Source organism: Phallusia mammillata, chromosome 6 (assembly GCF_965637545.1).
Source record: "Phallusia mammillata chromosome 6, kaPhaMamm4.hap1.1, whole genome shotgun sequence".
Taxonomy (NCBI): domain Eukaryota; kingdom Metazoa; phylum Chordata; class Ascidiacea; order Phlebobranchia; family Ascidiidae; genus Phallusia; species Phallusia mammillata.
Window position 1 is genome coordinate 3,521,313 of NC_137257.1, and position 18,103 is coordinate 3,539,415.

An 18,103-nucleotide genomic window follows, 5' to 3' on the forward strand; every position below is an offset into this window, starting at 1 on the left:
AACTATTACGAACATATGAGAAAAACTGTCTTTATGTAAACATTGCGGAGTGATTGAGGACTTTTTAGTTGCAACAAAATTCGTTCGGTTGGGTTTAGTCGCAATTTCAACGTTGTCGAAATTGATTAATGTCTCGCGTTGTCTTGATGCGTTTTCTTTCGTTCGTAAATTATGCATTCGCCTAATCTTGGTGTTACGCTAAAAGGTCGTTCCTAATCAGATTGAGTTTTCCGTCGTGATTGATAAAAATTCGATTTTACAGAAAACTTGTGGTAGCAACAATAAGACGTCCTTCGTGCAAAGAAATGTTGTAAACAACTCTATCCAACAATTTTGTTTTGTTTTTCCAAGCTCTATATGCATGACCCTGTTGTTTCGATATCACTATGGGGTCCCAAGCAGACTCTAAACTCTTACGTCGTCTACTGTTTTGATAAGATTAGTTTATTTTACGTACTAATAAGCATCTTCATTATCTTATTCAAATAGAATCATGTACCAAAGTACACAAATAATGCCATTATTTTCGCTGTGAAGTTAAACCCATTGAAACTATGACGTCATCCGAAACTTTATCACATACTGATGACGTCATTAAGCCTCTGCTTTGTAAATGCAGTTTACTACACTACGAAAACAGACAGTAATTTTTCCTAAACTTAATTGCAACTAATATAAGAAGAACAAGTCTTAACTTTGACCACACCTCGCTCATAAAACCAGCTGTTGTGTAGAAACGTTGCGACGATTCTTGTAACAACGCATTACAGTGGACAGACAAGCTATTAAATCACAGTGATTGTTTAGGCCTAAACAAATACTCATGACAGGTCGCAAGGACGAGACAACGGCCGTTTCAATGTTGACAGTCAGACACCACTGATGTCTGCACAACAACACACAAAGCAGTTCTCGCTAGTTTCAACCAAAAACCTTTTTTAGCATTGTCCAGATTGCAGCAAAACGCAATAACTCTGATTTTAAACGTTTTTTGATAATATTATAGGGTGAAAGTAAAATGAGTGTGCACAAATAGGAATCGCGACCTGTTTTTTTTTTCAAAAAAACAACACAACGCCATTAATGTGGTTGCAGGACCTACAATACATCTGGAACGCGTTTCATACAAGACTTATTCTGCATTTTGTGCCCTCGCTTCGTTAAATTTCATTTCATTTTAATCTAGCACATAACTGTGCCTTATTACAATTCCATCTCATCACAACAGTTTTAGACCAGAATAGCCTACTCAAAGCATGCGCGTAAACACGTTTTCAAATGTGGACATAAACAGGCCCCTAGCGTCGCGAGAACGTAGCAACAGGGGGAAGTCCCAGTAATGTGAACGGCTGGGAACGGTAGATCTTCCTTTGTGGGCGAGCACTGTTATTTGTAGGAGTATGCGACCCGACTGTACAAACAATACTAGGGTCATCTGGCCTATCTGGGCCTGGCGTCGTTGATGGGGGCCTGCCGGTGGTCTGTTGTCATCACAAGGGAATAAATCGCGATATACCGTCGCAAGACACGATCAAAGCGCATCACTGGACATTATTCATAACAAAAATGTAAGATAGCTGGACGTTAGCTAACAGTGGAAAATTTTGGAACAAAAACCTATGGATTATTGGTACTATCTATTGGCCGTACGCAGGCACGGTGTCATAAAGGCACAAAGCGCTAATAAAACCATGTTAATCTCTCAAGAAAAAAAACGGCCCTCGTCCTGGGCGCTGTAAGATTATATTTACATATTTCATCATGAACTTAAATTTCATCATGAACTTAAATTTCATCATGAACTTAAATTTCATCATGAACTCCTCGTCGTGGGCGCTGTTATATTTACATATTTCATCATGAACTTAAAGAAAGAAAAAAATGCTAAAACCCGATCCATGTACGTTTAAACAAAAAATACAAAGGCTTGTGCAGTAATGTGCAGGATTTTGTACGTCTCCTACTTTTTATTACTGGTCAATAAAATTTGGCAACAATTGCTTTGAACATAATTGTTATTGTGTAACGCCAAGTAACTGCTCCTTATGGTTAATAAGTTTGAATGGCAATAAATTCGCTTCACATACTCCGACAAAATAGCACAATACAGCACACTGAATCTATGTTGACATTCCATTGCCCGCCCCAACGCACATGTTTGAAAGTCCTTTACAATGCAATTCCTAATTATATTCCTACAAAGAGCCCAAACAGCGCTTTAAAAACATGCACCATGACAGTGAAACGATGGCATTCTTTTGGACAGTCGACGATATTACCAATTCTGTACCTAAACTCATAACGTTGTCAGGAATATTGCCTGTACGTAAGGCACGATCGAGAACGCCTGTCAATCAACAATTATTCACGTGACTCTTGCTCGGGCTGTTGTAGTGTGACTTTGTACGCTTGTGCAACACTGAGAACAAGCTTAGGTAAACCTAGGTATCACAGAGATTAGACGTTCACTTACTGAATTTGGGCTAAAAAAATTAACCAACTGTAAAAGTTTAACCTACCGCTGGGTTGTGTTTTTCTGGATTATTTGACCATAATTAACTAACTTCTGCAAACGTTTAACTAAAAACATTCTATTTGCTATTAGGGCATGTAACCATACATGCTTAAATTAAAAGTGCCAATCAGTTATTGTAACTGACTAACTGTGTACATAACTGGTTTCAAGAAGCACAAATAATTTGCTTTTATCAGGGAAATTTGAGCAGTTTGTCTTGTACATTGTACCCTGTCGATTTTTTTTGTGTTTATTTTTGTAACGAACCCTATTGAACCTACATTTATGTAAATGAAGCCAGTCGATGCTTTCAGTGGCGTGCGGTGTTCCTTAATGAAACGGTCGTGGGAAAAGGACCACGGCTACTAATGAAAACTTGCGTTTAGGCTGTTAGATGCACTTTTCTGCACACTTTAGACATAATGACTAAGGCTGCAAAGTTAGATGGGTCATTATAACAACATTCAAGTCCATACTTAGGTGAAACTACTTGCTCCGTTTCGACAAACACCAAACTAAATCAAATACTTTACATCAGTGGTTCTCAAACTTTTTTTATTGTCGGGGCCAATGTTAGTTTTTAAGTGTGTAGGGAGCCGCAAAAAACGAAACCTTGAGAAAATCACTAAAGATTATGACTTTCAAAACTAAACTAGTAATGTTTGGTGGTTTTCTGAGGTCTGGTGCGAGTCGCAAAATAAGTGGTTAGGAGCCGCATGTGGCCCCGAAAACAGAGTTTGAGAACCACTGCTTTACATAGAAGTATTGGCTTGTATTTAGGCGTTAAGATTATTAAAACTGTAAACTGTGCGTTAAAAGTGAAATTCTTAAGTACATAAAATACATACAGTATCATCCCAGCAATGCACGCGAATCTGACAGTCTTGGACTCTTTAAACGCCATAAATCACTTCTGCCAAACCGAAACTTGTTTAACTAACCTCTGAACAACACCCCACTTAACTAAGAACCCACATCAGTATCTACATTGCCTTCCGCGGGCACAGAGTTATAGCAACATCTCTTCACTAAGTGGGACGCAAAAGTACACAGATCCTCTTTGGTTTGGCTTATACAAGTACTGGCTTTTAAGTAGAAGCAACCTATTCTGTCGTATGTAAACAGCTAATGCAGGGGTGTTGTGTTGTTGTTGACGAGTTTGCAATGGACAGGAAAGCTAATTAGGTCAATTGTTGTGGTGGAAACCTCAAAATTGTTTGGGATTTTGATTGTTTAAAGATTAAAGTTGTCCCTGTGTCGTATGGTATTATAGTTAAGGTTTAATCCGTATTTGATTGTATGTTTATGCGATTAGAGTACGATAGGAAAGAATATTAAAGTTGAATCATTACTGATAAGACTACGATTTAAACAATACAGTAATGATACAACGTATGTAAAAAAGTCGAATAATTTTTTTTTTAATTTTTTTCTTATCATTACGTGTGTACTATTAACAGGTAATGTGAATAATTCAAAGTTGCTGACACAATTTTTTATTGTAAATTTTTCTATTGAAAGACGCTAATATCCTCCAATCTTTGCACACAAACTGTAAAAAAGTCAACCAAATACCGGTGTAATGTTGCCAACGTAAAAACTTGTACGCAACCCCTAATCCCACCACATAAACAAAACGTTCAATTCAAAAAATACTTCATGGTTCATTTTCAAATAACTTTCCTTTTCCTTAAACTGCCCAGATAGGCACACTAAAGTAATTTTTTTCTATTTTATGCAAAAATGTTCTTAATTTGATAGTAGATGACGCCGTTTGGTCATAAATCGTATAAACTCAACAAAGAAGACCACGACGCCTTAAAATCAAACAATATTCATCACAAAATTAAACATTTTTATACGAAGGCAAGTTTCCGTAAAATTTGGATCCCTCACTCTTGTAAGCACAATTTAACTAAAACGCAATAACTTTGCCGAAGGGAAATACATCTCATACCGACAAATGCAAATAGATTCATCTTTCTGAGAAATGGCTTGTTTAATGGTATCTAAATACAGAAGTCGGACTTTTTGGACTTTTTATAATCTTTAAAAGTATCTCACAATCGTTTGATGCTTCCGAATACATAATGCTCTCTGGTCACGACTTATCTAAACAGCGGACCACGTAAACAAGGCTGTGTGGAGGAAAAGGCCTAAGACCACTTCGGTACGCCTTTTTTCGTGACACAGCAAGCCCTGTACATAAGGGCGTAACAGGCGCGCGTAAGTGTCCAATTCCCATTTCGGAAACAACTGCCAAACATTCAAGGCCATTTTTCGCTCAAACGGAACCTGACTTAATGTAACTGGGAAATTTTAATTCAATGTCACTCAACCAAGAGACAATTATAAGTCCAAAATTACGACCCCAAGTCACTGTAGACCCTTGTGTGGTTTAAATAGTGTTTTGTGATGGAGTAAAGAATTACGAAAAGCTGCAGGCATGGCAAGGTGCAAAGAATCAAGTTTCGCTACCGTGGTGTGCTCCTTTGGGGTTATCGGGAGTTGACGAGTGTCTCAACTGTATCATATCAGAATTCCAGACATAGAATCGAATACGAATCACAAACATTGCATATACTTGTTTTACGGGTGGCAATACATATTGTTATTCTTTCTGTTTAGAAAGAAAATATTGTATGAGTCATTGTGGCAATTTTGTCTAATACGGTATCTGAAATAAATGTGGCTATATCTAATATAGTTAGATGCAAACTTCAAACATATTTTATGTCACAACTACTAAATGGTGCACAGTGGTTACCCTAAACCTAAAGGGACTGTTTAATATCCAAAGCATATGATAAAAGGGTAAAAAGTCGTACTTAAATGCTTAAAATGCAACAAATATGCAGGTCAAATTGCTAACTTTGACATCGTTTTGTGAAGATAAGTCTTAATTTCAGCAAGAAAGCCTAATTGAACCTGAGAACAATACAATATTTGTTGACAAAAGTACGTAAACTTACTCTCTGCGTATCCAGCAGATTTTCCGGAATGCTTGCCGACTTATGCATAGCCAATAGCTGGATGAGATGAAGGTAATAATCCGAAATCGTTTTTTATACCCAGTGCAACATTTTACATTTACAATGACTATTTAAAAGACTGTCATATAATAGCAATTTTATTGTAACAAATTAGGAGTAAAACAAATTAGCAAAAAACGTCAAAGTCTAAAATATTGCCGAATATATTCCTTAAATATGGCAGTTTTGATAGTCTTGAAAAGTAGGTCAACTAAGAACGATTTGTGCAATCAAACGGAAGTCGGTAATAAAACAGCACATTAAGCGGCAAAAAGAAAATAAATATATGGCCCAACATAACAAAATAGTGGGTGTATCGCGGCAAAAGGTATTTTTACAAGCCTGCAATCTTGACAGGTTAAGTGGGCACACGCCACTCGCTTTAAACTGATCGCTTTCCGTAGTTAATAGTCTTGCCAATGGCTTGAACGTCTGTCCAACAACGTGGTAGTTCATGATACCCACACAACACACACGCAGGCTTTCACTGTGGGCCTGTAACACTATCTTTACTTTGATGTTTCTGAACTCTGCCGCTGTACTAACTGATGCATTTGGAGTTTGGTTTTGTGGTTGATAAGCTTGTGTAGAGCTTCTGTTCTTACTTCAGAGTGTTTATCGTGGAACCGTGGTTGATTGCTAACGTTTACAATGATAAGGAATGTTGTACCATTTAGTTTAGATACGCATCGCGCTGTAAACTTCTTACGTACTAATACAGGTACCTTATGTCCCATTTATACACCATTGGCTAAAATATTAGAATGTGCCTTTACCACGTATTATTCATTTTATAAAGCTTAAGGTGCATTTCAATCAAATTTAACTTAAATTTGCGCAAGGAAAAAACGTATTTGACTATGCGTTGCAAATAGATTTTTTTCGGCAAAAAGTAAGAAGTACATATTAAATATTACCTAAGATGAACATAAATTCATAACTGGGATCAGCCCTGAAGCGTCTATGCAGACCAGCGATCACGATAAATATTACCTATTAACATAATCATTATCAGGGCAGTGATAATATCAATTTGCTATATAAAGCCACACAACCTCAAAAATGGTAAAAAAATGCTAAATTCCTTGTTTCCAATCACGCTTTCGCAATAAAACGGAAGTTATTTCCAAATATGTACATAGTACATACTATAAACAGCTGCATGCAAAAAACATCTAATTTCAAACAAGAATAGTTGGTCCTTTTCTTTTAACCAGTTCAACGTAACATGATTTGGTGCAAAGCAGCTGAATTGAAAAGTAATTTAAGCGTCACGATTTTACGTTTCGTGACGACATGACGAACACGTGCTACCACTGCAACTCTAGTTAATTAGTTGTAACTAACGAGGTACATCAACTTATGTTATGTTACAAGCCAGTTTAAATCGATCTGCGAGGTGAAACAAATCCTTTACCAAATTTTCCCAAAAAAATTTAAACCAACTAATATGTTTTTGCTCTTCTCTCTATGTATGGGGAGAACACACAGACTCCCTGAATACACTGAAAACCACCAGTTACTGTCAACAGCGCCATCAAAGCTCTGAACGCTCGACCTTTAACGAAGATAGAGTCTTTTAATCCATAGCAAAATTTTGATCTATACGCTTTACAGATACTTTTTTGGTATTTTTCAACGAAGCTGAACGGTTAACTTATTTATTTTCCTCGGTCAATTGGGTGAGAACACACCAGTTTGTTCACAGTTTTTTTTCTAAAACGTTAAGAATTTGCGAACAAGATCATATTGCGCGCAGCTATCGAAAAAACGTATTGTCGAATGCAAAAAAATATTTCCAGAATTCAAGTCAATAAGGAACAGACGTTAAATCAATTCCTTCATGACGAATACCATTCATACAAATCCCACCACATTCAACTTATACTTGGACTATATTAATATCGGTAAGGGGAAAAATGGCTTTAAACTTGACGATGATTCATGCGGCCATTTGCAAAAATTTGCTCGACCTTTCAGCGGTCTCAATACCAACCTATAGTTAAGTGTGGGAGGAATGTACATCGCCCCCTTAGGCCTGAAACCAGGCAGAAAACGCGGTCAGTGTGGCACGAAATTACACAAAACGCGGAACGTAAATTGCTCGCGTGCGCTCCACTGTAAACAACCCAGATTTAAATCACTACTTGCTGACAGCTGGAAAATTTCCGAACTGAAATGTACATCTAGGTCTTAGAACAATTGGAAACGATTTCGTCAACAACCGGTGTCCATTAGTGGAACCCTAACTTCACGGCTGTTGCATTCACTAAAGATCTGCTGCCACTAATGGTATGACATCTCAGGATGCAAAAAATGAATTTGTTGGACCAAACCATGTTGAAAGGTGAAGTAATGACATTTAGTTGTTTCAGCTGCATTAGTAAGGTTTCCTACTTCAACTAGACCTAAGATATTTTCAGACCTATATCAGCACGAGTTTTTAACTATCTGACACGACTTTGTGACAAAAAGACACAAATTTGATCATTTGACAACAATTTGGAACATAAGGTACCACATTAAAATTAGCTAAGTCAAAGAGAGCCCCTTTGAAGAAACACATTTTTACAGTATTGTTGTCAAAAAATTCAAAGACTTTAGGAAAAAATTCGGTGTATACAATGTAAACAAACTACAAGGTAAAATAAACATTGTGTTTAATTTACGCCCCATATTAAAAGCAAATCATATAAAGCCTGTTATTCTCAAGCACCTATCTAACACCTCATTACTAACTCAAGTAACTGTGCTAACACGAACGCACAAGAAACCTCGCCCTAAGGTCGTCACGTCAACTTATCAGACATACTTGCTTTGACGTCGAACCAAACACGACCGCAAAATTGTGTTCGCAAAGTTTTTCCTTTAGTGAAAGGGGAACTGCCACGAAAACCAGGTTGCTATGCTACGGATAAATGACAATCAATGGGTTTGCGCTCGCTGTGGTTAACCCACTTGTTTTATGGACTTGTTCCGTAAAGCCAAAGGCCCGACCTTCAAACTGGATCAAATGTTTTTGTTTCTGGTATTTTGGTCCGCGGTGGCCAACCCAGTATCACAGGTGCAATACCAACACCGTGTACATATAGCGGCGGAGATAAAAAATGACATAGTATGCAATCTTAGTACGGGGTTTGGTATCATATAGTTTGCCTGAAATTGTCATCCAATAAAGTTTAAATATCTGATGGTTCATTATTGCTTTACTTAACCACATGGGTGCACATCTTAAATAAAGCATTATTTGAAACCTAAAACATGCCGTATTTGACTTACTTAAAGACACGGCACAAGATATGCATTGTATGGAAATTTAAGTCCTACGAGAATTGGGTACGAAAGTATTTAAATCTATTAGAAAAGTCGGAAAACAAACTTTTCTTTGCTTGTCGGAAAAAAAAAATTTTCCCCATTTTTTTGTTTCAAATAAGTTTAATATTATTAAATGCGAATTACTCTGTTTTACTGAAACGTGTAATACATCTCACGGCACTTTAAAAGCAAAAAAGAACCACCCACAAACTCCTAATCTACAGCATTCGTGCACAAAGCAGAAAAGAATTGACAACTCTAACCAACATCAATTTAAAGTGGCCTAATTCTTCAACTAAAATATGACGGTGCCACTCATTATAAAAGCATTTGTCATTCAACCTTTAGACTGCCTTGAAAAGCTCATGCGACGTTCTATCTTTCACAACAAGCGCGGAGACACTTTTCAAGTACATCCCAACTACAAACACGACTGCCAAAACGTCATGCAACGTCAACTGACAAGACTGAAGACCTAAAAGTCAAATGGTGGGGAGTTAATATCGAGGCCAGGAACCTCGTGTTTACGTTTGCCCGTCCGGGGGCATTTTTACGAGGCAAAGCGCGTGCCGACGAAGTGCAACCGACCATGGCCGACCTAGATGCCAAGGGGGCTTTGAAAATAGCGAGACCACCGTCTTGTTGAACGTTGATGGATGAACGTAGGTTTGGACGAGGGAGGCGACTATGCTAAGCATTAACTGTTGCAGAGTTATGTCCGATTTTAGGGGAAGTGCGAACCTCGCAAAAAAAAGATGTTTTTTATTTGAAGTATAGTCACTCCCATACCTTTGTATTATACACTAAATATAACATGTGAATTATGTCAAAATGTGAATTTTTACGAATGATGTTAAAGTTTTAATTAATCTATTTAACGCACAACGTCCACGCCTATTTATGTCCATCGCCATAGACAAAAACAAGCTTTAACGGAAAAAATGTTCATATATCTTCGATGGTAAAGCATTTTTTCAAACCAAAAGTCTGCGAACTTAAACAAGTCAATAAACGGTTTTCGTGAGATTGCAACCATCTCACGACAACAACTCCATTACACGACAAACACAAAATTCATACGTTTGCGTGTTTTCATGGGACATCTAAAAGTATTTATGTCCACTGGTTTCAATATAAAAATAAGAAAAACTTTCTGGTTTTATCGGATTTAAAATTTGTACTCGACGGTTCACTAAGTTTGCGAACCGTTTGTTCTGTATAAAAGTATTTTAGTTGTAAGAAATAGTTCGAACTGAAGTAAATCTTAATACCTGCAGGTACCTTATATTCACTATGCCTGTAAACCGTTAAGCTGAGGTCAAAATTCTACGAGACTTCAAAATGGATACGATGCTACCATGAAGCCTTCACACGTGGCTATCACAAAAAAAACAGAACCTCACCTTAAACTACTCATTTTTACACGAGACTAAAATCCCAGCAAGGCAGAGGATTTGAAACCGCTTACAGTGGGCTGAGCTGACAAGCCAAGTATACGAGCTCCTGAAAACTCAACGTAACACCGCATAGAGGAAAGTTGCATGGTGGAAAAACCTTAAATCTCCCTTCAACCGCCGGATTACTGCAGGCGGTATGCCACGGAACGTTTCATTTCATCCCCGTGCAAATATTGAATCATGTGAAACCGTGATGAACGATAAAAATAGAAATTCTGCCTAGGATTAGCTGGTATATATTTTTAGGTAGGCGGATAAGCAAAAGTAAAACAAACATATATTTTTTTGCAACAGCAGCTGTATTATCACGATTTTGACTTTAATTGGACTTCAAAATTTTGGAAATCCTAAACAAACGCCAATCTTCTATTTTAGCCAAGATTTAACACAGCTGTTTTCAATTAGCATTAATCTGAAGTATTATGAAATCAAAACTGAAAACAAAACAACATGAGAAAATCGTTACTGCACTGAACAGACAACAGGTTGTCGCACATCATAAACTGACTTTTGCAGTAAAACATTCTGAATAGCATTTTTTCCACGGGTTCATACCAGGATGCTCCCGAGTACAAAACCCTTTCTGGATGCTTTCAAAACGGCAGAAAAAAAAACAAATCAACGTTTCGTCCACCAGTTACGAATTTAACAAACAAATCATTCAACCGGTGTGGTAAAAGACAACATACTCGTTGTTTCAAAAGATATGAAACTTTGCTGACGTTTATCCCACCAAAAACGATAGGGATGGTTTAGAGCCATGAGGTAAACATGTTGCGAAGACGGCAAAACATTTTTCTTACCTGTAATAGTGGAGAGAGGACGATCATCCCGTCAGCCGCAAGTGGGCGCTGGAGCAAATGTTTGTTTTTCGGTGACGAATTAATTCCGTGAGCTTTAAGTGGTTTCTGCGCAAAAGTAAGTTAGTCATGTTTTTGAACAGTAACAAAGTGTTAACTATAAAAAAACATTTAATATCAACCGGACATATTTGTGTGGGATACACCAGTGTAACCACTTTTAAAATATGTGAAAAATTTTTCAGAAAAAATCTTTGCGAAAATCACTACTAATTGGTAGTTCTTCTTTGAGCACACAGACTATAGCTTACATCTCTACATATTTCGCTAATGTGGTATTTCCACGTATTTAAAGGTCGTGCAGTGCAAATGTTCGTGTATATTTTTTAATATGTTTTTTGAAAGATGATTTTGCATTTTTACTAAGCTATTTTAAGCCGCCAATTTGCACCCAAGTTTTCAGCATTACGGCATAAATGGGTTTTCCATTGAAAACTTTACGTTACAGCACGTATTATTACGAAGGGACCACCTTCGAAACGTGGCAAAAAAAGAAAGCGTTCGCCAGTACGATTAGCTTAAGTCCCACATCCACAAATATTGATACATAAAACTGCAACAAGAGGCTAATAAACATCCGCAAGGCGTGAAACCACACACGTCATATTGCTTTAATTTGATCCACCTGCTGCGCCTACCAACAAAGCGGTAGAGCAAATGTTTACTATAACAACTGGCTAGTTCCGTTCTGCGCTCCAGTCAACCAATGCTTGTAGAGTGGGTTGTTTGTATCCAATACACAACAATGCAATGCGTTAAGTAGGAGACGCCTGCTATGGCTCTTATTGTGTATCCGGTATTGGATACATAGGGGATGAACTGTCTGCTGTAAACTGCATCTATTATAATGAGGGGTTGCAGTTCAATTCTGCGCACTACGTAGTTTCTGATCACCCGCTTAACTACTTTGAAGCCATATGTTGTCCTATTTACTAATCTGCACTTTTCATGCTTAGGGGTGACATTTAACCTTTAACCCGCAGTTTATAATCTGATTCAGTGTCAAAACGAATTTGAAACGTCAAAGATTTTACCACGTAACTTAAAGTTAACTTAGATCTGTAGTAAATTAAAACTTTTTCTGACATTTTAGGATAGTTTTACCGATTTTGTAGAAGCCGCAAGAAGTATTCTCAATATTGACCCTTTTTTACAAACCAAAACTATAGAAATCTCGTTAAAAAAGACCATCCCACCTGTCCATATGTTGGGGATTCCCCATTGCTGATGCCATCAATGCTTAACCGGTCAAGGCTGGGAAAGTCCCTGGACAGCGAATGACCTTCAAATAAGCGAAGGTCGTCGTTGGGAAAGCGTGCCTGGACTGTCATCAGTTTCAGGTCGTTTTCGCCAATGCAATCTTTACTAACTGTCTCCATTGCAACATCCTAAACAAAACAAGTTTATTATTTCATTTGTTTTAAAGATATGTTATTCATATTTTGCATAAACACTGGACGCACGAAAAACACAAAAAACAAACGACATATAAAAGTAAATCTGCATGAACGCTACAGGGCTTATCTCACTTATATGAATTCATGTTCATCTTAACATACAAAATTTGATCAAAAAACTTTGTTTACGCGTTTAATCTAGTGGTTTTTTATCTGTGGGTAGTTTGACATTTTTCAGTGGGTAAATTAACTGTCATGTTTAAGTTCTGCGCCATTACCCTTTTGTTGATCGTTTTTTTTTTTCGAAAGAGGGTATATGTAATTCGTCTCGTTGTTCTCAGGGTTACAATATTAATGGGTTAAGAACCACTGAAATCAATACAGCTTTCTTAAAACAAAACACGTCAAATCGCAATCTTTTGATCAAACCGGTTAAAAGCATCTCTCTTTTGACATTAATCTTTTAGTAGTCTAATCTAGCTAATTCCTTTGCGCGTACCTATCGATGAAGTTTAAGTCATTTGAATCCTCAGATGCGAAAAACTACAACAATATCGTTAATAGCTGGATGCTGAAACTATACTGAATCGCAAGCTCCTTGAAAAAAGCTGTCCAACCTCGAACAGCAAACTTGTGAGGTAAACAACTTTTAACTCTACAAAAGAAATGTTTACCACCACATTCGACTAACTCGTCTGAGCTTATCAACGTTTGAACCACTTGAATGCAAAACAATTGGCGTCAAATATCGCCCATGCCGTTTGTCAATGTCAAACTACAGCCTAACCAATGCCTAATATTGAAAACAAGCCAAAGTGCCAAACTGCGACAACGCATCGCTAAATCCACGTTTTAAGATACTGAACTTAGCAAATCGACCGCCTAATCTGCAAACAACAACAACAACAAATTACTAACAATTAGTTATTCAAGATATGCTTTGACTGGAATTGTTCTGAAGCCTAGCGGCATTTTATCCTATTTGACAACTTTGACACTGGTAATATTGCAACATGATGTGCGGTACAAAACCTACATAGCTTCAAGGGTACATAGAATCGTGACCTACATTTTAGGCGCTTATTGCGGGTTACGACCCTGAGGTGTGCGTACCACACAGCAAACTGTTGTCGCTAACCACTGACTTCTGCCAAAGAGCAACAGACGAACCAGTACCGGTGTCAGAATTGCGGTAACAAAACACTACGGGCACTCGATTCCGTTACGTCACTATTAAATTGAATGACAAAGACTGTAGGTGGGTTATAGTATGACAAGGCGCTGTATTGTGAGTCCCGCTGGATGGAATGTCAGCTATTTGGCGTCGTTTTAGCGACATGGCGACAAGGTATAGGTGCCTCGGCGCAGGGGCCACCAGTCAAGCAGATTAATTACATTTAATGAGGATTTTTTTGCGACAGAACCCGTGTGTTCAAACTGAACGCATTGGTCTCTTTACGCGCAATGCTAAGAATTGTTTGGTCGTACCGTTTTGTTATTCACTCCCCACATTAAAGATATGTGACGGGTTATTCCGTTAAATTTTCTTACGAGGAAAACTTTTTCAAAACCTTGCGTGATCTAATATCAGTTTCAATTATAAATCGAAACTTGAATTTTATTTCATTTGAAGTATGGTACGCAAAGTACAATGTTACGTAGGATTTTATTCGTTGTTATATTACAAAAATCACCCCTGTATCATTACTTTCTTGCAGTAATTTTGACTTAAAAGGAACATATGGCAAAGAACTGCATCAAATAGTTTATGTAAAACTTTGACTAGGAACAAAGTTGTGATTAAGTTGAATCAGTGAAATCAAATACAAATACAAATAACTGTGCCAATGTATACTAAGTTAAAAGTAATAATGCAGTACCTGTCACACACAAAGTCTGGCACGCCAAATTTAAACTCATTGTGACAAGTGCCCCTTGTCCGTAACGTCTTAACCTAACCTTGCTTACGACATAATTAAGTTGTTACATTCCCACACGAAAATTAATAATCCACAGTGGTAAAATCAATTGCCTTCAACAATAAACTCCTCCCTTGTTCGATGAGCAATATATTTTTAATTGTGATTACAAATTTCGCAGAGTACACTACACTTATGTAAAGTTTCAAAGACGGTGCCAAAGAATGCTTAATTTATCTGCATTCGTGTGACAACTTGGTTTAATTGCGCTTGTGCGCTGCCAATGCCTGGCATGAAACAACAGGGTGCAATATTAATCACATTTAATAAAACCTCAATTCCCCGAGGGCTGGATAAGGGGCTGTTTCGTTCAACATTGCAATATACGTAACCGTCACACTATGTTAAATGCAACACTGACGTGGGTGTCAAGGAATGTATACGTACATAATGTAAGGCTTGGATATACTGACACATTTACACATGTTTACTATGCCGTATAAGAAATTATTTAATACCATTTTAAAGATCATTAACCTCGGCAAAATCGTATTTGGTTAATCCGGATCTTCGCTAATTCACGCAAAACTCGAGGTACAAATGATTTTTAATGTGGTAAGACTTGAACTAATCGACATTTTATCCGGATCTTTGCCTATTTCGGACAAAATTTTTGGTCTAAACGGGTCCGAATTAACCAAGGTTTACTTTATAACATTCAAAAAAGTTTTTTTAAACTAAATCAAAGTATTCAAAGGATTGGACGAATGCACAAGAGTATTCAAAAACACACACAGGGAGTTTGGCATTGTAATGGCGGTTGGCACTTTTACGACAAACAGTGGTTAAAAACGCTTGTAAAAATTCCATCAGGCAATGTAAGATCTGAGAATGTTGTTTCGGTATGCTAAAGATCTGAGAATGAAACCTTGTTTTTGTTTTTGGAAACAAACAAGCCAGAAAATGTCATACTCAGAGTTCAAGTACAAGCGGCACAAATGATGCTGAGGGTGAAGTCCTGAATCAAGCTCTTTTTATCCAAACGTATAAGCCTGAACTCGACCCAAAAGCAAAAGCCTTAGACCATCTTACAACTCTCGCTATGGTATACAGGGTGAACACGCAAACATAAGCATTGTTATTTACCTTTGCATACGAGGAAAAATGTTGCATGTTTTTTTTTGCAGAACAGCCTTAAATCCACAAGACAAGCATTAAAATATCTTGATCTTTACTCTTATTTAAATATTACGGAAGTAATGCTGCGTGGGGTGTGGAGGTCTTTATGCACGTTTCGTAGGTCATGATTACGTTAGTGTTCATGACCGGAACAGTAGTCTTACCAACTGTCAATAAATTCGTTTAGCACGGATGTTTGAAATAGCAATTTTATGAACAACAATGCTATAGAAAGGCTCGCGGACTTAAAATAAATTACACTGGGCCGTGCATTTAAGAAGATTATCGATTTCTTTGTACGAAAAATTTCTTTGTACGTCTTTGTACGATTTTTTTTTCAGTTGGCTGCGAACGCTAATTGACATGTTTTCCAGCAAAAAAATAACTGAATTCCAGTTTAGTCAATACTGAATTCCTTAACACAAACGGTGGGTCCCAATAAGAATCAATTGTTTGTTTTTTTAAATCACCGATGTTATGTTCCGCCTAAAATCATTCACACAAATTGGGAAAAACAAAACAAATTTAAATGTTTATTGCAATTGATTGACAACTGCCAATACAGTGCTTCCAAAAATGTAACCCTAAAAATGCAATTTTTCGAGCAACGGCCATTTGAAACCAAAGTTACAAAAGTATTGAAAAGAGAAAGAAAAAATATTGTTTTAATAATAAACACCCATAACTTTTGGTTGTTGAAAGTGACACGCTTTATTAAGCAAACGCTAAAACTTAACGTAGGAAGTTTGAACAGACCCGTGTTTTAAAGACGTTTACTATATTTGAAAACCTGAAATTTTTAAGCGCTTTAATATTTTGTTTATTTTTAACTTACCGCTATCTCATCCTGTTCTGCACCGACGCAGCTCATCGATTTTCGTGTCGCGATTTTCCGTTGACTTCCGCCGAATATTCTTTGGAGACTTCCTGCTGTACCACGTGACACAGTTCCGGGTGAGCTAGCAGAACATGACGTTTCTGACGAACATACCCCGCCACTAGAGGCGGTGTTTTCAAACACCTGTAAATGTAATTTTGACACATATGCCAAATTTTTATTTTTTTTCGTTTTTGGTGATCATTGAATTCAAAACATGAAAGAAATAAAGTAGTTTGGCATGAATAAAATATGCCATTGATACCAACTGATCGTAATTTTTACAGTCTGTCCCTATAAAAGTAGGAATTTTTTTCGTCCAGATGCTTCCACTTACACATAATACAACGTGCGATAAATAAGCAAGAACGCATAACGTATTTAGTCTTACTATGAAGGTGATTCATAAAATGATTTCACCGGATAACAAAAATACTAAATTGTAGTTTTTTTTTGCTGCAATAGCAATAGATAGTTGTAAGTTGTAACCTACAGTAGTAACTGTGATTACAATACAACGTTAAATTAATTTTGGAGGCATGGCCCAGAACGATCAAGATTGAAGTATGCTCGAATGCCAAGCCTATATATCCGCAAACAATTACGCAAAAGCCTCGTTGCGCTTTGATTGTCAGAAGTGAATTGTAGTAAACGAAGATTTGTTATGGTAAATAAACCGGTAAAGGTTATCTCTAACAAATTTATTTCGTTTAAATTTAGCAATTATTTCAGACATCATGACCGTACATGAGATGTAAAGATTGCAGCAACATTACAACATGCTTTAGTTTGTACCACCAGTGACCCCTAATATGTGATTACGCTTAACACGGTTCAGCTTTAGCAAGTAACTGCAAAATATGGTTGAATAATCAATCAGTTGTACGGCCGACCTGACGGGCGATACGTCCTACTCTAATTTGCAAAAATCGCTCTGCTACTGCTACCACATTTCATGACCAAATAAGACTACACTTTGTTGTCAAATGCTACTGTTGCAACTTTTTACCAAATACATGAACAATTTTCGTATTATTTTTTAATGAAATAAATTATTCGAATTCACTTTAAACATGGTTACGGTGCCACTAAATGAGCAGTGTTCAGTTAGACCGGGTATCATTGTTTGTTTAAATAATGATTAGATTAGGTCAGTGGTTCTTAAACGTTTTTGTTACGGCGCCCCTGGAAAAGTTTTCTGGACTTTTTTTTCTGCGACGCACCAGTAAATAAAAGTTAATAGGGAAAATTATTATTAAAGTTGGGTTTATTGATACAACAACTAAAAGCCACAAAACGGAAATATTCTGCGACGCCCTTGGAAAATTGAAACGACGCACCAGGGCGTCGCGACGCACAGTTTGAGAACTACTGGCCTAGGTAAATGCAAAAAGACGGAAATTTTGTGATAAGCTAAGTTGTATTTAAAAGAAAGGATGTCCTCGTAACAGAGGACGTAAGGTTTGGGGGTTTTTGATGCTCCAAGGAGATCAAACTTAATTATATATATTAAAAGGAGTGCATGTCTTCCAAAACGAATATGAAGACTGAT

At 37.2% G+C, this 18,103-nt stretch overlaps 1 protein-coding gene across 3 annotated transcripts in view; it reads right to left on the reverse strand.

Annotated features, from left to right (window-relative positions):
- Positions 1–18,103, reverse strand: part of LOC145232283 (uncharacterized) — a 48,805-nt gene that overhangs the window by 23,105 nt on the left and 7,597 nt on the right. For 2 of the 3 annotated variants that reach the window (XM_080096864.1, XM_080096865.1), the window contains 3 exons: positions 16,510–16,695; positions 12,376–12,567; positions 11,123–11,227 (listed from right to left, as the gene is read on the reverse strand). In XM_080096864.1, the coding sequence (XP_079952990.1) occupies positions 11,123–11,227; positions 12,376–12,567; positions 16,510–16,695 (483 nt within the window). Of the gene's footprint in view, positions 1–5,487; positions 5,582–11,122; positions 11,228–12,375; positions 12,568–16,509; positions 16,696–18,103 lie in introns of those variants that run through there. The other variant, XM_080096867.1, reaches the window with a different exon arrangement.